Source organism: Populus nigra, chromosome 7 (genome assembly GCF_951802175.1).
Source record: "Populus nigra chromosome 7, ddPopNigr1.1, whole genome shotgun sequence".
Classification (NCBI taxonomy): Eukaryota; Viridiplantae; Streptophyta; class Magnoliopsida; order Malpighiales; family Salicaceae; genus Populus; species Populus nigra.
Genome location: NC_084858.1, coordinates 7108851 through 7130606, shown reverse-complemented (window position 1 = coordinate 7130606; position 21756 = coordinate 7108851). Strand labels below are relative to the sequence as shown.

Genomic DNA, 21756 nt, shown 5'->3' with positions numbered 1-21756 from the left:
TTTGTTTTATTCGAGGTTATCATGATCTCATGACACGATTCACAAATTTAAATTGGTAACCCAAGTTAACCTGGATCAAATCCAATATGTTGTCATCTAAATATATTTTTTAAAAAGATGTCATATTAAATTTTTTTGAGTTAAATTATATTTTTACTAGTCATTTAGGTTATTTTTAGATCTATTAAGTCGATCGAGTCATATTGATTCATATCCCATTTTTTTACTTTTATTTAAAATTTAAATTGTATAATTTTAAGTTAGTTTTTTTTATATTTAAAGTGAAATTATATTTATTAAATTAATATTTTAATTATATATATATATATATATATATATATATATATATATATATATATATATATATATATATATATATATATACAACTTCACGTTAAAATACTCTGAAATCAAAATATATTGCTACAATTGAGAAAACTAAATGCTAATCGGAACATAATTGAAAACCTGATGTGAGCTTTAGATTGACGTATCTTTTCGATCAGTCGAGATGAGCATGCGAGGGCGAAAAGGATACAAGAAAGAAAGATGGTGGGATAAGATTTTGACACTCTTTGTTGCGTTGTCTCGTTAATTATACACGTCCTCCTGTCTTTAAAGTCCTAATATCTTAGAGGCTCCCTTCCTTTTACTAGTTTTTTGCCCCTTTTATTTTGGAGAAAAACAATTAAAAACTAACCGGTTAAATTCTAAATTTATTTTTTAGAAATTAATATTTTGAATACCATAAACTTATGATCATTTGAGATTTACATGATCGTTAACTTTAGAGTCCATAGAATTAATCAAGATACGTACAAACTGGTTGTACACCTATGTTAATAATAATAATAATAAAAAATAATAATTTCATTTAAAGATATTGAAATGATGCACTTTTTTAGAGAATATTAAATAAATCATAAAATTCAATAATTCATCCATGGACATTGATTAAACTATGTAATATTCTATTCATTTAATTCATACAGAGACCATGTAATATTTTTATTCTTTTTTCTTTCTTTCTTTCTACTCGTGTTAATTAAAACATCTTTGTTTCACCAAACAAGATATTTGCCTTTTCAAGTGATTTATTGTTGTTTTTTAAGAAATTAATCAAACTTATGTCCTTCCTAATGAATTAATTAGCAGTTTTAGTAACTTTACAATACATTGGTTCTCGATCAAATATGAATATAACCTCAATAAATTAATAACTTTGATTAAATAATATTTTTGCTTAGTTCTAACATGAAAAATATCAATAAATAAATAATTTTTTTATACATCAAGATTATATATCTAACTCAATTAGAAGATATTTGTAAAATATGACTCCAATATTATTTGTATCCTCTTTAAATTAATATCTCATTGAATCTTATTTTTAATTTTTCTTAGGGCATCAAAAGTTTTTTGGTGTGGTGTTCTCATGTTGTAAAAGAAAATCATGTGATGCAACTATTTTTTTCAGTGTTTTTTTTTATTTGAAATAGACTTCAATACAAAACTATTTCAAATAAAAAAAACACTGAAAAAAATAATTCCATCACATGATTTTTTCAATATATGTACAATTACAACACATGATATATGCACTAAGTTTAATGTTTAAAAATAAATAAATAAATAATACATTGTTAAATTATTGTTATTTATTAATTAATATATAATTGATAAATTATTAATTTATCTATTAAATAATATCTCGATTAATTAATAACTTTACCAAGAATATTAATTTATTAAGATTTAGCAACAGCTACAATATAAAACATATCCTATCATAAAAGTTACTATAAAGGCTAATAAAGCAATTCGTAAAGAAGGAAGGGAGAGTTCGAAAAGCAAAGTTCGACACTTCGACAAAAAGAACTTCCTTTCTTGGTGGCCTCGTTCAACTTGACTAACCGACATTCTTCATCGTCGTTTTAAAACAATTCCCCAAATCCAAATTTAACAAAACCCTAAATACAAATCAATCACTTCCTCTCCCTCAATCAAACCCCGGAACAAACTTCTAGAAATAGAGAGAGACTGATCTCCAAACGATGTCGTACGACGACGTGGGGTAGAAGTCATATATCCATGTCCATGCGGCGATTTGTTTCAAATCACGAAAGACGATCTCCAACTCGGCGAAGAAATCGCTCGCTGCCCTCGTTGTTCTCTTTACATCACCGTTATTTATAACATCGAAGATTTCCTCAGCGATGATGATAAATCAAAGAAGAACTTGGAGCGAGCGAAACAACAGTCTATCCCTGTTACTTAAAAAACACGCATATTCTAGGTTGTTGATATTTTTATATTATACTCTTAGGGTTTTCAACCAGTGTTAAAAATGAAATTGGAGCTTCTTTCTCAATTAAAAAATTGTGTCTTGGCTATGTTTGTCGCCTACATGATTGTACAATTTGTGGTTTTCGGTGGATGCTTATTGTTGTCGAGATGTGTTCATGGCTGATTTATTTGAGCGATAAGCATCCATTATAGTGCGTCCCTCCTGTTTTGCTTAGCATCGCGGTGACAACGCAACTGTTCAAGGAATCAAATCATTTATATTGTCCGATGATTCACTGTTTGATTATCATCTTATTCTTCAATAGTTTTTGAGCTTTTTTCACCTCCTGTCCCTGTCCGTGCAATGAAAATGCATGGGATTCCATTTCAAGAGGCCTGTCGCGAACAACGGCGAATTACGGCCGGAATAGTAGAATGACGTTAGACTGCGAAGGAGAAGATTGTGTTTTAGGGGAACTGGTATTGCGTCGTGGTTTGCCCGGTGCCTAAATTACCTTCGGCGATGAAACATGAGGGTCCACGTCTGATCTGCCAAGGGGGTGGCCGGATTAGAAATGTCCAGTCGTAATCAAAAAAGAAGCTAAATTAAATTAAAGACAAATGAATATTAACTAAGAGATAAAACGGTGAAGTTTTGATTCGTTATTAAATATTATAATTAATTATATAATATTGAATAGGATTTATAAATAAGTCTTTTTAACAGAATATATTTGATTATTTCGTAATATTCATAAATGGTTTTTCTCACTTGGAATTCTTACGACGTCTGGACTTTATAAGCAAGTCTAAATCAATTTTTCAGACTTAAAAGAGGTCAAGTTTATTCAATAAAACCCATCTTTTCTTTTATGCACCGAAGCAGAGCTCAGAAGCAGAGAAGGTGAAGCAGCGAAACGAATCAAAATCCACTCTCACGCCATGCCGTAGAGATGCAGCAGCAAATCCACAAAATAAATAAATAAATAAATGATGCAAGGACTTCACCAACAACAACAACTCGCTGCTCTCCTTTCCGCTGCTCTCCCTAAAGACTCCCCCTCCCCCTCCACCGCCATCACCACCACCCCAACAATTACCCCTGCCTCAACAACAGCCAAATCAACCAACTCGGAAAACACCGACGACGAAGACTCAGCTAGACTCGGCGCCATTAACTCACTCCACCGCGCTATTGTTTACCCTCCTAATTCACTCCTTGTCTCTCACTCCGCTTCTTTTCTCTCTCAAGGATTCTATCAACTCCTAACTGACAAGTAACGCCTCTCTCTCTCTCTCTCTATTCTTTCATTAACCATTTTTTCTAAGAAATAATTATTTTTCATTATTCTCCTATAAATCATCCATCGCTAGAGTAATTTAAATTATTCGGTGCCAGTTGAGATTTACCATGTAATTTAAATTATTAATTGCGTAGTGTAATTAAAAAATGTTGCTAAATTTACCTAAATCTGAATTCAATTATTTAGTGCTTAGTGCAACTAGTTGTGTAACTGTGATTCAGGTCATATGCCATTAGGCAATCTGCAGCGACTGCTTATGGGGCATTATGTGCTGTGATATGTGCGATTCTAATTGGATCAAATGGAAGGCAAAACCATGTTATGCTTGGAAGTATTGTTGACAGGTTCATTGGTTGGGCTTTGCCGTTGCTTAGCAATGGTGGTGGGGGTGATGGGACAACAGAACTGGCATTGGAAGGGTTGCGTGAGTTTCTTAGTGTTGGAGATGTTGTGGGAATTGAGAGATATGCTTTGCCTATCCTCAAAGCATGTCAAGAACTTTTGGAGGATGAGAGAACCTCCTTGAATTTGTTGCATAGGCTTTTGGGTGTATTGACTTTGGTTTCGATCAAGTTTTCTAGGTTTTTTCAGCCTCATTTTCTGGATATTGTGGATTTACTTCTTGGTTGGGTGTTGGTGCCAGATCTTGCAGAATCAGACAGGCGTGTTATCATGGATAGTTTCTTGCAGTTTCAGAAACATTGGGTGGGGAATTTGCAGTTCTCTTTGGGATTGTTGTCTAAGTTTTTGGGTGACATGGATGTATTGGTTCAGGATGGGAGTCGTGGAACACCAGCACAATTTCGTAGGTTGCTGGCACTCCTTTCTTGTTTTACAACAGTGTTGCAGTCCACTGCTTCAGGTTTGTTGGAAATGAATCTACTTGAACAAATAAGTGAATCTCTTAGAGCATTGGTTCCTCAGTTGTTGGGATGCTTATCCATGGTTGGAAGGAAATTTGGGTGGGCAAAATGGACTGGTGATTTGTGGAAATGCTTGACCCTCTTGGCTGAGATACTATGCGAAAAGTTTTCTACCTTTTACCCGCTTGCACTTGATATCTTATTCCAAAGCTTGGATTCACAACCCGGGGCTGAGAAGATCACCTCCTTTCAAGTTCATGGTGTTTTAAAGACTAATCTTCAGCTGTTATCTCTACAAAAACTTGGTCTTTTCCCATCATCAGCCCAGAAAGTATTACAATTTGATGCGCTCATATCACAGCTGCGTTTGCATCCGAGTCATTTGGTGACTGGAAGTTCTGCTGCTACTTATATTTTCTTGCTTCAGCATGGGAACAATGAAGTTGTTCAACAGGCAATTGGTGTGCTAATCAAAGAGATGGAGTTGCTGAAGGCCATGCTAAATGAAACTTTGAATCTTGGAGATGAAAATTATAGTGTTAAAGATTCTAAATCCTATTCCAAAATGGAGTTTTTAGCATTGATGAAATTTGATTTGAAAGTTTTGTTGACTTGTGTTTCCTTGGGTGGGGGCAGCAGCTTGATTTGCCAACCAGAACTTGCCGCCATATATCTGAAGAGGTCGGATATGTTGGCTTCTTTTATTGTTGAGAAATTGGATCCCTTTAATTTACCTATTCAGGCATATGTGGAGTTACAGGTCAATGTTATCCAGACAATGGAGAGGCTAACCGCAGTTGAATTTTTGAGCAGGTGGTCCATAAGAAATCAGACTACCCAGACTGCTTCTTTGGATGACACTGTTTATAAAGTGAATAATGTAAATGGTTTCAGGGATGATATTTCTGCTGTGATTATTGAGCATTTAAGGAAGTACAGTGCGTTCCTCATCAAAGCTATAAATGTTTCCGCCCCTCTCACAGTTAAAGTGGTAGCCTTAGGGTGGATCCAAAAATTCTCAAATAATCTTATTGCCATCTATGAAAATTCAAATGTGAATACTTATTTTGATGAAGCATTTGGATACACTGGTGGTACTGGCAGCATTATATTTTCAGTATTTGATGCAGCATTTGACAGTGAACCGAAGGTGAGGTTGCAGGTTGCATCAGTTCTGGAGGCGCTTTTGCAGGCAAGGCTTGTACATCCCATTTACTTTTATCCCATGGCTGAAGTGGTTTTGGAAAAGCTTGGTGATCCAGATGTTGACATTAAGAATTCATTTGTGAGACTGCTTTCCCATGTCTTGCCAATGACAATGTTTGCATTTGGTTTACATGACCAAGGAACATCCAGCACCTATAGGTCCAATGCAATTGTTTCGTTTAACAGTTCAAATTTGAACTGGAAGCAAGTGTTTTCCCTGAAGCAACTAAGACAGCAACTGCACTCACAGCAACTTGTTTCCATTTTGAGTTACATCTCTCAAAGATGGAAGGTGCCTCTTTCTTCTTGGATCCAGCGGCTCATTCATAGCTGTCGGAGTTCAAACGACCTTGTTTTGGGTCAACTTGAGGAAACACGGACATTTGTTGCTGATGTTCTTTGGTTGAACAAAAAACTGGATGATGATATTCTTGAAAGGATATGCTCAGTTGATAACTTGGCTGGTGCTTGGTGGGCTATTCATGAAGCAGCTAGATATTGTATTGCCACGCGTCTTCGGACCAATCTTGGTGGGCCTACTCAAACTTTTGCAGCACTGGAAAGAATGCTGCTGGACATTGCACATGTGCTACAGCTTGATATTGAGCAGAATGATGGAAACCTAAGTATAATAGGCTCTTCTGGTGCTCACTTGTTACCTATGAGGTTGTTATTGGATTTTGTTGAGGCTCTAAAAAAAAATGTATATAATGCATATGAAGGGTCAGCCATTTTACCATCTGCTTCTCGCCCAAGCTCCTTGTTCTTCCGTGCAAACAAGAAGGTTTGCGAGGAGTGGTTTTCTCGTATATGTGAGCCAATGATGAATGCGGGTTTGGCACTGCAATGTCATGATGCTACCATTCACTATTGTACTGTACGTTTGCAGGAACTCAAAAGTGTCTTATCTTCATCTTTGAAAGACAAATCCAGGGCACAGGCATCTGAGAACCTCCATAGCATCAGGGATAGGTTGTTTGGAGACATTTTGAGGGTTCTACAGCACATAGCACTGGCTCTATGTAGGAGTCATGAACCTAAGGCTTTGATTGGTCTGCATCAATGGGCTTCAATGACATTTTCTTCCTTGCTTATGGATGAGAACCAGTCTCCAAGTCATAATGGAATATCAGGGCCTTTTGCATGGATCACTGGCCTGGCATACCAGGCTGAAGGTCAATATGAGAAGGCTGCTGCACACTTCACTCACTTGCTTCAGAATGAGGAATCATTGAGCTCTATGGGTTCTGATGGTGTGCAGTTTGCTATTTCACGTATTATTGAAAGCTACACTGCTGTATCTGATTGGAAGTCCCTAGAATCCTGGTTATCAGATTTGCAGCAACTGCGTTCTAGACATGCTGGAAAGAGTTATTCTGGTGCTCTAACTACTGCAGGAAATGAAATCAATGCAATTCATGCCTTGGCACGTTTTGATGAGGGAGATTGTCAGGCAGCTTGGTCATATCTGGATTTGACACCTAAAAGTAGCAGCGAACTTACACTTGATCCTAAACTGGCCTTGCAAAGGAGTGAGCAAATGCTTTTACAGGCAATGCTGTTTCTCCATGAGGGGAAGGTAGAAAAGGTACCACAGGAAACATGGAAGGCCAAGTTAATGCTGGAGGAAATGTTGTCTGTTTTGCCACTTGATGGTCTGGCGGAGGCAGCACCATTTGCTACTCAGTTGCACTGCATCTTTGTGGTTGAAGGAGGTCACAAGCTTAAGGACAACCATGCAAAATCCAAAGAACATCACTCAATATTAAGCTCATATGTAGAGTCGATTCAGTCTTTAATAAACAGAGTTCATCAGGATTGTAATCCATGGTTAAAACTCCTCCGGATTTATCGAACCAACTGTCCTACTTCTCCAGTCACTCTAAAGCTGTCTATGAGTTTGACAAGTTTAGCCCGTAAGCAGGGAAACCTTATGTTAGCAACCCGTCTAAATAATTATCTCAGGGAGCATGCATTGAATTGCTCCGAGGAGAGAAACTCTTCTTTCCTATTGTCAAAGTTGCAATATGAGGACTTCATGCTCCTGCATGCTCAAAACAAGTTTGAAGATGCTTTTGCAAATCTTTGGTCTTTCGTGCGCCCTTGCATGCTGTCTTCTGCATCTATGGTTTCTAATTCATATAATAATATTTTGAAGGCTAAGGCTTGCTTGAAACTTTCAGAGTGGTTGAGGCAGGATTATCCAGATTTGAGTTTGGAAAGTATCGTTCTCAATATACTGACAGATTTTAATATGGATGATGCAGCTTCACCTGACAGAGTTGGACACTTTGTCAATGTCCAGAATTTCAACTCCAAACCTAGTCTGGTTGTGAACATTGAGGAAATCGTGGGCACAGCTACAAAGTTATCCACACAACTTTGCTCCACAATGGGCAAGGCATGGATTTCTTATGCCACTTGGTGTTTCACTCAGGCTACAGATTCTCTCTTTAATCCATCTGAAACTGTTCTTCGCTCGTGCTCTTTCTCCCCTGTACTTATTCCAGAAGTCCAGCCTGACAGATTCAATTTAACTGAAGTTGAGAGGACAAGAGTGCAATCTGTGGTCTTCTGGCTTTTTCAGCACAAGGGTGACGATTCTAGTGACTGCAGAGAGGGGATTTTTTGGCCTGATTCTGTGCAAAATTCAATAAATGATAAACCAGTGGTGGAGCAAGTAATTGATTTAATTGAAGCTGCAGCTGGTGCACAGGGTGCAGAAAACTCTAGTGGCGATTCCCTTTCTTTTACTCTTGCATCTCAACTGCGAAATTTTTTCCTTTGTGTAAATGCCGGCTTAGGAGAAGCCAACATATCATCTGCAGTTAATGATTTAGTTAGTGTATGGTGGTCTTTGAGAAGGAGGCGAGTTTCTCTCTTCGGTCATGCAGCCCATGGTTTCATGCAATACCTGACATACTCATCTATAAAGGCTTCTGATTCTCAGTTAGCTGGCTTTGAGGGCGAGTCTTTAAAACAAAAAACTGGGAGTTATACTCTGAGGGCTACCTTGTATTTCCTACATATCCTACTCAATTTTGGAGTTGAGTTGAGAGATGCAATTGAACCAGCTCTTTCATCAATTCCTTTATTGCCATGGCAGGTGGGTAGCTCTCTTTAAAAATTCTGGAAGGCAAGTGGATGCCTGTAATCTGTTTATTTCTTGCTCTTTTGGCTAAAAACATCTTACAAAGTCTTCTGTTGTTTGGTAGGAAGTAACTCCCCAATTGTTTGCTCGTTTAAGTTCTCATCCTGAGCAAGTGGTCCGGAAGCAATTGGAGGGTTTATTGATGATGTTGGCTAAGCTATCTCCTTGGTCCATAGTGTATCCGACTCTGGTTGATGTGAATACTAATGAGGAGCCTTCAGAGGAGCTTCAACACATTCTGGGTTGTTTGGTAATGGAAATTCTTTCATTTAATTTGCTAGACTCTGTTGCATATGTTTTTTTTTTACCTTGTATCTGATATGGATTACTGTTACCATTTAGTCTGGTAACCTGAATAAATGTGTTGTAGCCTGTGCCCATCAATGTGGTTTATCTAGGCTGCAGTTATAAGTAGTCTACATGGAAAAAAACTGATGGATATACATGATTGGGAGCTGGTTGTGTTTTAAAAAGATTGAAATTGTTGTCTGCATAGGGTCTTAATCAGACATTATTGCCTGATGATTTTGAGCTCAAAGAGTTTGTATCCGTGTTGTCAATAATAAAGCTCATTGCTATGAAGATCTTGCTGGAAGTTTTGTTGAAGGAAAGAATACTTGCCCATGGAGATGCAAGAGGTTAAAGAGGCAATGATAGGTGAAATGAAAAGGAAACATGGAGAAGGTAGAGTGGGGTGGCTTGTATAGTTGAAGCTTAGTAGCAAATCATTTTGCATGCCTCAAGATTGCAAATGACGCATTAGTTTTAGTTTCATGGTGATCTCTTTCTATCATGTCCTTTATTTAAAAAACTTGAAAGTTTGGAAGCTAAGATGTCAAAGTTTGGGGTTGGGGATGTTACACCAATTTTATGTGGGTTTAAATAAATTATCATGAAAGCAACAATTCTAAGGCAAATGTTTCTGAAATATGCAGCTTCTTTGAGATACATCAGTGCATCTCTGCTCATAAAAAAATGTATCTGAGTATCGTCTTAATTTTCTGGTTTTTTACTCTTAACTCCTTGAGGCTTTGTGTTGGATTGTCCTGGTTTTTCACGTTCAGGATATGAACATATTTTTCATCTCATGCAGAGAGAGCTTTACCCAAAATTAATTCAAGATGTTCAACTCATGATAAATGAGCTTGAAAATGTAACTGTTCTTTGGGAGGAACTATGGCTCAGCACACTTCAAGATCTGCATGCAGGTAAATGTAGTTTTACCACAATTAGGTTTTTGTTGCTGGGAGCACCCATTTTAAACTAAGCTTTTCATGACTCCATGATGCATCAGAGTTGAGTTTTATGTTGTGATTTCGGGCACTTCTATATGGATGATTGACTAAAGTGTGTAACATGCAAAACTAATTCTATAATGGATCATTGTGTTTGTTGGAACCTGAAGCTGCACTCCAGAAACTGTTGTCCAAATTTCACATGGTTAACATGAAACAAATAGGTGTATTGTTTTTATATGGCATATTCCTCAATTGCAACCATGAATTCTTGCAAGGTTGTGTCATAATCTCCAAGTTCCTTACATGCTTTTGGCATAACTGATTGTGGGTTTTCATTTCTACTAGCTACTTTGCAATTTGTTTTCCAAAGCTTTTTTTTTTTTTTTTATGGGGCTATCTAACTGCATTTTCTTTCAGATGTGATGAGACGCATAAATGTGCTGAAAGAGGAAGTTGCGCGAATAGCAGAGAATGCAACTCTAAGTCAAAGTGAGAAGAACAAAATTAATGCTGCTAAATACTCAGCCATGATGGCCCCCATTGTTGTGGCCTTGGAACGCCGCCTTGCTTCTACTTCTCGGAAACCAGAGACACCTCATGAATTATGGTTCCATGGGGAGTATAGAGAACATCTGAAATCAGCCATTCTGTCATTTAAGACTCCACCGGCTTCTGCTGGTGCACTAGGAGAAGTGTGGCGGCCATTTGATGATATTGCTGCTTCCTTGGCATCTTATCAAAGAAAGTCGTCAATATCTCTAGGTGAAGTTGCACCCCAACTGGCTTTGTTGTCATCGTCTGATGTCCCAATGCCTGGTCTTGAGAAGCAAGTCACAGTATCTGAATCTGACAGAAGTTCCACTACAAGTCTCCAGGGAATTGTTACAATCACTTCTTTCTCTGAACAACTGACTATCTTGTCAACCAAAACAAAACCTAAGAAACTTGCTATACTTGGTTCAGATGGTCGAAAGTACACTTATCTTTTGAAAGGGCGAGAAGATTTACGTCTTGATGCGAGAATCATGCAGCTTCTGCAGGCTATAAATGGTTTTCTGCGTTCATCTTCTGCAACTTCTAGGCATTTGCTTGATGTACGTTACTATTCAGTGACTCCAATCAGTGGCAGGGCTGGTCTTATTCAGTGGGTGGACAATGTGGTGAGCATATATAGTGTCTTTAAGTCTTGGCAAAACCGCGTGCAGCTGGCACAACTCTCATCAATGGCTCCAGCCAATTCAAAAAATCCTGTTCCTCCACCTGTTCCCCGACCAAGCGATATGTTCTATGGTAAAATCATACCTGCACTTAAAGAGAAAGGCATCAGGAGAGTCATTTCACGAAGAGACTGGCCCCATGATGTCAAACGTAAGGTTCTACTTGACTTAATAAAGGAGGTTCCAAGACAGCTGCTTCATCAAGAACTTTGGTGTGCCAGTGAAGGGTTCAAAGCCTTCAGCTCAAAATTGAGGAGGTATTTGTTAACAAACTTGGAAAATCTCTTTCAAGTTTCCTCCTTCCAAGTGCAGGCTTTGTACATTATATATAATTAGAAGGCTGTAGCAAACTTTCATCCATCCTAGTTGGATTACTTAAACAACCATGCTACTTGTTTTAATTGAAAATAGAACCTTAACTTCAACTATTTGAGGAAATTGGAATCTTTTGTCATTCCGCTTTAGATAGAGCCATCCAAATCAAGTATGTTCTATACTCACTGTGTTGGCCCACATTATTATGAGCCTTCCTCTTATGATTGTGGCACTTTCACTAATTTGTTCTCATTGCTTATGATTCAATCATCCTAGATAGCTTCCCTAACTGCTTGTATTAGTTCCACCTCTAACTTGCCACAGATGCATTCATTTGTATCTTATATTTATCTCCTGTTTTGCCAATTTTTTTTTTTTAATCGACACCCCTCAGCTCATAGTACTAAATTCTTTCTTTAGCATATTTTTTCCTCTATATGTGTTTCACGATTGTCCTGCATGCAATAATAAACCATGGAGAATTTTTAGACGGACATTAATTGCAACATACTCTGTGATGATTTGCTGTTACTGCACTGCATGCATGAGAAGGAGGATATTGTTGAAAATTTATTTAACCAAGATTTGGTTACAAATTTTAGGCCAGATTAGTTTCAGATTTCTATCTGGTTCTCCTTCACTAGATATACCTTAATGAATATATGAAGTGGTAGATGAGTGGTACTGCAGAATTGACACAGAGAAAGTAGAGTTGTGAAGTAGTTCTGTCACGTTTTTGTTTTTGAGTGGCATTGCATTCATGGCTGCTCAAAACTAAACCACTTCGGTTCTGCACTTGTAGGTACTCTGGAAGTGTTGCAGCCATGAGTATGGTGGGCCACATTCTGGGTCTTGGAGATAGACATCTGGATAATATTCTCGTAGATTTTTGTAGTGGGGATATTGTGCACATTGATTATAATGTTTGCTTTGATAAGGGGCAAAGATTAAAGGTGCCAGAGATTGTTCCATTCCGCCTTACCCAGATGCTTGAAGCTGCTTTGGGATTGACTGGAGTGGAAGGTACCTTCAGAGCAAATTGTGAAGCAGTTGTTGGTGTTCTGAGGAAAAACAAGGATGTACTCTTGATGTTGTTAGAGGTTTTTGTTTGGGATCCCCTTGTGGAATGGACGCGAGGTGATTTTCATGATGAAGCAGCTATTGGGGGTGAAGAAAGAAAGGGCATGGAGTTGGCAGTTAGCTTGAGTTTGTTTGCATCTCGAGTGCAAGAAATCCGTGTTCCGCTGCAGGTATTTAGTTTCAATAAACTTCAGCTTGTGTACACCATATTCAAATTATCTCTGAAATCATGTCACTCGTTTTGTGATCTTGGTAATTGGTAGTGTTTGCAATTTGCTCAGGATTTTAATGTAGAATATTTTGTATATACTGCATTGTTTGTAATTCAACCCGTCTATAATTTTCAAAATCCTCTCGACCACCATTCCTGATCCAACTAGCTGTGGAACTTTAATTTATAAATCATTGTTATGTTACTATTCTATCATGGTTTTATCTTGGATTGTTGACATATGGGTAATGCTTGATGCCTTCTGATTATGACAGGAGCATCATGATATTTTATTGGCTACCTTACCAGCTGTTGATTCTGCTCTTGAGGTAATGGATACTAGCAGCATAGTTTGTGCTATTGCTATTTTTTATCATTTTGAATGATTGATTTCTTCTTTATGTTCCAGGGGTTTGCTGATGTTCTAAATCAGTATGAGCTTGCCTCTACTCTGTTTTATCGAGCTGATCAAGAAAGGTCTAGTCTTATTTTGCATGAGACATCTGCAAAGTCGATTGTTGCTGAAGCAACTAGTAATTTGGAGAAAGCCCGTGCATCATTTGAAATTCAGGCTCGAGAATTCACTCAAGCAACAGGTGTAATATCTGAGAAGGCTCAAGAAGCTGTAACATGGATGGAGCAACATGGAAGGGTCCTCGAAGCTTTGCGGAGCAATTTGCTTCCAGAAATAAATTCCTGCATAAAGCTGAGCAGTATGGCTGATGCTTTGTCGCTTACATCTGCAGTCCTGGTGGCTGGAATTCCACTGACCATTGTTCCTGAGCCCACTCAAGCACAATGCCAGGATATGGACAGGGAAGTTTCTCAGCTCATAGCTGAGCTGGATCATGGACTCTCATCTGCTCTAACTGGAATCCAAGCATATTCATTGGCTTTGCAAAGAATCCTACCTCTGAATTATGTTTCAACTAGTACAGTACATGGCTGGGTTCAAGTGTTGCAGCTGTCTTCTAATGCCCTTTCCTCTGATTTACTCTCTCTTGCCAAAAGTCAGGCTGCTGAACTCGTTGCTAAAGTACATGCAGATGATCTTGATTCTGTTAAACACATTCATGATGATATTTGTCTAAAGGTAGATAAATACGCTACAGAGATTAATAAAGTTGAAGAAGAGTGTGCTGAGTTAGTAAACTCTATTGGCTCAGAGACTGAATCAAAAGCTAAGGATCGTCTTCTGTCTGCTTTTATGAAATACATGCAGTCTGCTGGTTTGGTGAGGAAAGAAGACACTAATTCTACTAGTCAACCAGGACAATTGAAATACGATGCAACTAGGGATGCCAGGTTACCAGTGGACCTGGAAGACAAGAAGGAGAAGGTATTATCTGTTTTAAATATAGCTGTAAGGTCCTTGTATAATGAAGTAAGGCATAGGGTACTAGACATATTCAGTAATTTTGGAGGAGGAAGGCATGCAAATGACAGATTTAGATCTATCTTCTGCGAGTTTGAAGAACAGATAGAGAAATGTGTACTTGTAGCTGGATTTGTTAGTGAATTACGGCACTTTATTGGTAGGGACATACCTAGTGTGAATGCAGATGTATACCATGCAAAATTTTATTCTGAAAGAAACTGGGCATCCACATTCAAATCCACTTTACTTTCCTGCAAGAGCTTGGTTGGGAAAATGACTGAAGGTGCTTTATTGGATGTCATGAGATCTGCTGTTTCATTGAATTCAGAAGTTATGGATGCATTTGGGTTTATCTCTCAAATCCGAGGATCCATTGATACAGCATTGGAGCAATTCTTGGAAGTTGAATTAGAAAGGGCATCCTTGGTTGAACTAGAAAAGAACTACTTTGTTAAGGTTGGCCTTATTACTGAGCAGCGGTTGGCTCTTGAGGAAGCTGCTATGAAAGGCAGAGATCATCTGTCTTGGGAAGAGGCAGAGGAGCTTGCCTCCCAGGAAGAAGCTTGTAGGGCACAGCTGGACCAGCTCCATCAAGCATGGAACCAGAGGGAGATGCGAGCTACTTCCCTTGTAAAGAGAGAAGCTGATATAAAAAATGTCTTGGTTTCTTCTGAATGCCAATTTCAATCTATACTTGGTGCTGAAGAGGTAAGGGAACCACAAGTGTTTGGAAGCAAAGCTCTTCTGTCCACACTAATAAAACCCTTCTCTGATTTGGAATCAATTGATAAAGTGTTGTCCTCTGGTGGTTCTGCTGCTTCTCCCTCAAATGAATTTGTTAACTTGGCAGATTTGATGAGTTCTGGGCACTCAATATCTGAATACATCTGGAAGTTCGGTGGCTTACTGAAGAGCCACATATTTTTCATTTGGAAAGTTTGCATTGTTGATTTTTTTCTTGATTCATGCATACATGATGTTGCTTCATTTGTGGATCAAAATTTAGGATTCGACCAGCTTTTCAACATTGTAAAGAGAAAGCTTGAAATCCAGCTTCGTGAACATGTTGGTTGCTACCTGAAGGAACGAGTTGCTCCTGCTTTCTTAGCTTGGTTAGATAAAGAGAATGAGCAATTGTCAGAAGCAACAAAGGATCTTTCTCTTGACCAAGTGAAAAAGGATATCGGCGCCATCAGGAAGGTGCAGCTCATGCTTGAGGAATACTGCAATGCTCATGAGACTGCTAGAGCAGCAAGATCAGCAGCTTCTGTCATGAAAAGACAGGTAAATGAACTCAAAGAGGCTCTTCACAAGAATAGCCTGGAAATTGTCCAGTTGGAATGGATGTATGATGGGTTGACCCCTTCACATAAGAGCAGAGTCACATTTCAAAAGTTCCTTTCCAATGAAGATAACTTATATCCCATTATCCTAAACCTCAGCAGACCTAATCTGCTGGAAGGGTTGCAATCAGCCATAACAAAAATGGCTAGGTCAATGGACTGCCTGCAAGCTTGTGAACGAAATTCTGTTGTGGCAGAAGGGCAGCTTGAGAGAGCAATGGGATGGGCTTGTGGTGGACCAAATTCCAGCACAACTGGAAATACTTCAACCAAAACTTCAGGAATTCCTCCTGAATTCCATGACCATCTAATGAGGCGACAGCAATTGCTGTGGGAAGCTAGAGAAAAGGCATCAAATATTCTTAAAATTTGCATGTCTATATTGGAGTTTGAAGCATCAAGAGATGGGATTTTTCAGATACCAGGAGAGGTTTATCCAGCAAGAAGTGTTGCTGATGGCAGGACATGGCAGCAAGCTTACTTGAATGCACTAATAAAGTTGGAGGTTTCCTATCATTCTTTTACTCGTGAGTTCCTGTTTCACAAAATGGCTAGCTTATGAATAGAAATTCCACTTCGATATGGAGTGAACTTATTATCTGTTGATGAATGTAGGCACCGAACAAGAGTGGAAGCTTGCACAAAGCAGTATGGAAGCTGCTTCCAATGGCATGTATGCAGTTGCTAATGAACTCTGCAATGCATCTCTTAAAGCAAAGTCAGCTTCAGGTTACAGTCCTCTATTTTTCAGAACAAACTCCTTTCCTTTCCCTTATCTGCACATGTAAGCATCATAGTAATGCATATTTAAGAAAAGTTAAGAACAGAACCCTAGTACAGGCGAGGTATGGTAGAGAATCCCAAGACAGATACCAACAGAAACAATGAACTAAATGGTGAACACCACAACTTTTAATAACTTTAGAATGGAAATAGGGAATGAGAACACCAGAAGGCACTGAGATAACAAGTTCAAGAACGGTAACTTAGCTTATGCAACAGAGGTTTAGTAGCCTATTAAATCTGGTCATTCCTCCCTCACCATGAATTCCATATGACCCACAATGGAATAGAGTGCCAATCCACCCTGCATCTTTCCCTGTTAAATCTCCCCTATAATCCATTATCTGCAAAGGAATTTTAATTTCTCTTATGTCTTTGCTCTTTCTACAAAATGTTTGTGACTTGATATCCTGATCTTTGTCTTCTGCAGGTGATTTACAAAACATTGTTCTTGCAATGAGGGACTGTGCATATGAAGTCAGTGTGGCACTATCTGCCTTTAGTCGCATCTCAAAGGGCCATACAGCCTTGACTTCTGAATCTGGTAGCATGCTTGAAGAGGTATTGCAATAGTTGACAACAATCTTTTTTCTCTCTATCTGGTGTGTGTACACTGGCCAACCTTGATCAGCACATTACAAATGGCCTAGGCCCCTTTTTGATCACTTCTAAACAGGACTTCATCCACATTGTAACCAGTGGGATTCAACATAGCTTCCTGTTAGTAGGACAGTATAGGTTTCTGACATTTAGCATCATTTTTTGTTTTCTGCTTTGTGACTTTGCGCATGCATTTGTCACAGTGGGTAGAGGTAAGACTGGAATACTTTTGCAGCTGGTACTGTATGGGGAAATATATTGTAGTTATCCACATTTGTGGTACTTGATTTTGAATTGCAAGAGCAGTATCTGATGTCTACCCTGATACAAAACCTGCAGCTAAGTGAAACATTATGCTTTACTGGAACATTCACTTAATATGACATGCTGGGGATAAGGCGGGGTTTAGTGTTAGATAGCAAGTCACACACCCAATAATGTTTTCGGTACTGTGACTACTATCTATTTTTTAGATATATTTTTAAGTGGATGGTAGTGTTGAGTAGTTGTGAGAACATCGAAATAAATCACATAGTTTCAGACGACTGTCCAAATACTGGCATGCTCTAGCTATTCTCTTTGGGCTAATGAGTGGATCCTTCCCCTTAGGATCAATTCCGATTTATCTTAACTACAATGCCATTTGCCCAGGTGCTGTAGAATGTAGATTGCCAAGCTAATTATCAAGTGTTCAAGTGTGTTCTCTTACACATGCACATACACAAGGTTATAAAGATTTGAGCTTTGGTCATTGTAGTAGGATCATGCAATATTGAACGCTTAAATCAAAGATATATAGATGGAAATTGAAGAAGAACAGATTTTCCCCTTATAGCCTTTTTAACTAAACTCAAGTTAGTTCATCTAAATCTTAATCCCCAAACTAGTTGAGGTGATCTTCGCTCAATCCTGTTTTCTGGCATCAGTTATGAGATTCATAGTAATTTGTCTATGAATCTAGTTACAATTGCATGTCAATACAATGAAATTTCATTCACAAGACCATGATCATATATTGTTGTGTAATTGTTGTTCACAAACTTAGGATGGCATCTTTTGTTGATTGTTACCCACTAAAGCGCTGATTATCAGTTTCTATGTATGCCCTTTCATCAAATTTGTGTCTTATTCTTTTACTTTTGCAGCTGCTATTCTCATGGACAATTGTGACTTGGGAATTGCTGCTGCTTATGGTTAAAATTTATATGCTGTTAGTAATGTTATATGATTCTCTTTAGGTTCTGGCCATAACTGAAGATCTGCATGATGTTCATACTCTGGGAAAGGAGGCTGTTGCATTCCACTGCTCTCTCATGGAAGATCTATCTAAGGTGTTCTTCTCAATTCATATTCTGTGATTTCTTGAGCGCATGCTTTTGAGCTAAAATCAATCTCTGTATTATTGGTGTCTTACTTTTATAACTAAATTAAATTGAACTGTTGTCTTGTTTTTTATATAGGTGTGTTATGGAGTCATGAATGTATCTGCTGATTTTTTTTTTGTTCTGATTTTGGGCAGGCAAATGCAATTCTTCTTCCACTTGAATCTTTATTGTCGAATGATGTGACTGCTATGACAGATGCTATGACCAGGGAAAGAGAGACCAAGATGGAAGTATCTCCTATTCATGGTCAAGCCATTTACCAGTCTTACTGCTTGAGAATTAAAGAGGCTATCGAGAAATTTAACCCCTTGGTACCTTCACTTGCATCATCTGCGAAGGGACTGCATTCGATGCTGACAAGGCTTGCACAAACTGCTAGTCTCCATGCTGGCAATCTTCATAAAGTAAAGTCTTGTGCCCGAGATTAATGCCTTTTGATGTTACAATTTGATAACAGTTAGATTACTGAGCATAGCATCCTCATGTTATTTACTTTTTTGACAGGCTCTTGAAGGGTTAGCAGAAAGCCAGGATGTCAAGTCACAGGGAATTAGTTTGTCTGGGACGGATCTTGACAATGGTGCTAATGCATTCGATGACAAGGGAAGAGAGAGCTTCTCTATATCAGACAATGGGAGTGCTAAAGATCTCATTAATGATAGTGGACTTTCCTTGCAAGATAAAGGATGGATATCCCCACCAGATAGCATATACAGCAGCAGCTCAGAATCTGGCATTACCTCAGCCGAAGCAAGTTTTCCAGACAGCTTACATGATCCAGAAGAACTAATAAGACAATCCCCTTGTGGATCTGGTGTCAGGGTCGCGACTTATCATCTAAATTCTGCACCATCTTCTCAAACTGGTTGCCAGAAAATCTCAGACCCTGGTCAATCAGGATTTAATAGTAACAATGATTCTGTCACAGGAATTGGTGAGCTAACTGAACATCTGAATTCTGTGGCACCACCAAGTGATGAAGCTGTAAATGTCGCTGTCGAGCCTTCACAACCTTTGGATGATGAGAGCTCAAAGGAGAAATTTGAGGGCAAAAATGATGAGGTGTCCTCATTAAACAAAGTTAAAATTGAAGATGAAAATCAAGAATCTCCTCATCCTAATCTGCAGACCGGCAGTCGAGTGGCCAAGGGTAATGTCTGATACAAGTCTATCTGTTACTGCCTTTCAAATTCTATATCTGCTCTAAGTGCTAACATATATCTGTGTGGGGTGCCCATGAACGTGCATGAGTATTGTTTGGATGAGATCTTTGAGGTATGGAACCTGTTTGGATGGGATCTTTAAAAATCAAACCCTTTCAAAAGTTCTTAAGTTGAAAGTTGAAACTGTTAATTTTCATCACCCATTGAGTAATCACAATAATTATGCATATTTGAACACTAACTTTTGGTCACTATTTTGCCATAAGAATATGAAATTAGATCTCATAATACTAGCAAGTTGAATTACAGGAATAATCTGTGTCCAAAGGTAATAAGGTTTGACATCCCCAAAAGGTTTGAAACTAATTAGTGAGAATCTTTTTATGCAAGGATCTTCGTGTCCAAGCCCATAAAAATATAGCCTGTAGTTTAGATTTGAGTATGTATTATATATTTAAGCAATATCTATCATTGTAAGAAAACACTTTGGGGAAAAAGATATTTCAGAGATGTAGAAACACTGATGTGGTCCAAAATATACTTCTTAGCGAATCTTAGCGAATCGTATGGTAAAAACAAGTGACATGGATTGCTCATTTCATGACTAATTGCGCATTACAGATGTCATATATTATATAACATAATTTTTAGCTTGTTAAATTGGCCTTGCCTTTTAGTTCCTTCTCAAATTGAATGAAGAAACAAGTAGTTATCTCTTGATCAATCATCTTGCAACAATTTTGCAGGTAAAAATGCTTATGCTTTGTCAGTGCTAAGGAGGATTGAGATGAAAATAGATGGTCAAGATATTGCGAACAACAGGTACTTGGTTTCTTTTAAAATCTGTACTCTTCAGTGGATTTATATCCGAAGGTTCATATTCTTTCCCTCCTTTTCCTCTCCTAAAGGAACCATTTCTCGTGTCTCAGAGAAATTAGTATTGAAGAGCAAGTGGATCATCTGCTGAAGCAAGCAATGAGTGTAGATAATCTTTGCAACATGTATGAGGGTTGGACACCATGGATTTGAACTTCTGAAGTCTGCCTAAAAGCAGTCAAAATTCTAATGTGATGCGGTCAGGAATTTATATGGTGATTCGTTTGTTCATAACATTGAATGGGCAGGCTCATATCCTGAAACGTTTCCCTGCCTGGGAATCAAACGGCTGGAATTGTTGCCTCATAAGGCCCAATCTTTTGGCTTCAGGATCAATGATTCCCTTTGCAGGAGCTGTCGTTGCCAATTTGGTTAGAGATTCTGATAAATTGGCCACGGGCACTTTAAAAGTTGCTATCCATATGTGTGATGTTGGCATATGCCTGCCCTTTCAAGAATCAGCCGCTTTTGAGGTAGAAAGCATCCTCCAAGCCAGGCCTAAACAAGATATGTCTCATCTTAACTGTGATGTGGCCTGTGAGATTCCAACTGGTCTACTTTTCACCAGCACTAGAGTTTCCACCGGGACTCAAATTTTGGAGATGCAGTTCCTTCGCACAATTGCTGCCGAGGTGGTTTCAACTAATCAATTCACAGCCTTTTGTGTTCATGGCCGAAGAAGCAAATGGTGTCTCATCTGCATCACAAGATTTTGGTTTTGAGCAACCCTCTGGCATGTTGCTTCACAGTCAGATCGGTTACTTGCAAGTATCAAATCGCACTTTCCTTCAAAAGTACTCTGGAAATCAAGTAACCAACATCTCCATTGCATAGTGTATAGTTAGATTTATTTCGAAGTTGTAATTGCCCCTAGCTAGCGCGGCTGTTTCTTCTTTGCAAATGTTTTCCAAGACCTTGCTGTGAATGTTTCACCTAATTCAGTGGGTTCCATGAGGAGAGCATTTGCTTTCAGTGATGCTGCTCGACCCCAAACATTCTTCTACTTAATCGCGTTATGTTTGGAGTGTTGTTGGATAGGTCTCCTATCTTCATAATCTCCGTCGCTCAAATATTCAATTATTATTCTACTTACTGACTCGAGTGTTTTTCTTGGTTTATGGCATCATCATCCATCTTTTTCTATCCTGACTAAAAATGAGCTCCAGTCCAGTCTCTGCAACCTTGTTAGCATCCAGAGGCTGCATGGTGGTAGCTTGTCTTGCGTTAAAAAGTGAAGAATTGTTTTTCTTTGCTAAAATCGGAGCAACAGGAGGCTCATCGAACCAAATGTTTCATCTGATCATCCATTATAGATCTTTTTTATTTTTTTTCAATTTTAACCATTTCTAGACATCAT

The 21756-nt window shown here is 38.4% G+C and overlaps 1 protein-coding gene across 2 annotated transcripts; it reads left to right on the top strand.

The window, feature by feature from the left end:
- Window positions 1–3108: 3108 nt before the first annotated feature.
- On the top strand, window positions 3109–21491 carry LOC133699634 (uncharacterized). 2 transcript variants are annotated; one of them, XM_062122971.1, is made up of 15 exons: window positions 3109–3563; window positions 3812–8765; window positions 8875–9060; window positions 9904–10018; window positions 10466–11522; window positions 12383–12830; window positions 13147–13200; window positions 13281–16119; window positions 16208–16321; window positions 16806–16936; window positions 18214–18306; window positions 18495–18764; window positions 18865–19510; window positions 20270–20345; window positions 20432–21491. In XM_062122971.1, exons 1-15 carry the CDS (start codon window positions 3277–3279, stop codon window positions 20550–20552), a joined length of 11391 nt encoding a protein of 3796 aa, XP_061978955.1. In that variant the 5' UTR covers window positions 3109–3276; the 3' UTR covers window positions 20553–21491. The 2 variants fall into 2 exon arrangements, with proteins under 2 accessions (XP_061978955.1, XP_061978956.1); XM_062122972.1 differs by having other exon boundaries at window positions 3110–3563; window positions 20453–21491.
- Window positions 21492–21756: the final 265 nt, after the last annotated feature.

Bases quoted from the DNA above. Each gene is read 5' to 3' on its own strand.
- LOC133699634 (XM_062122971.1), top strand. From the start codon at position 3,277: ATGATGCAAGGACTTCACCAACAACAACAACTCGCTGCTCTCCTTTCC. The intron at 9,061-9,903 runs GTAATGGAAATT...CATCTCATGCAG, and splicing joins AACACATTCTGGGTTGTTTG to AGAGAGCTTTACCCAAAATT. The intron at 12,831-13,146 runs GTATTTAGTTTC...TGATTATGACAG, and splicing joins AAATCCGTGTTCCGCTGCAG to GAGCATCATGATATTTTATT.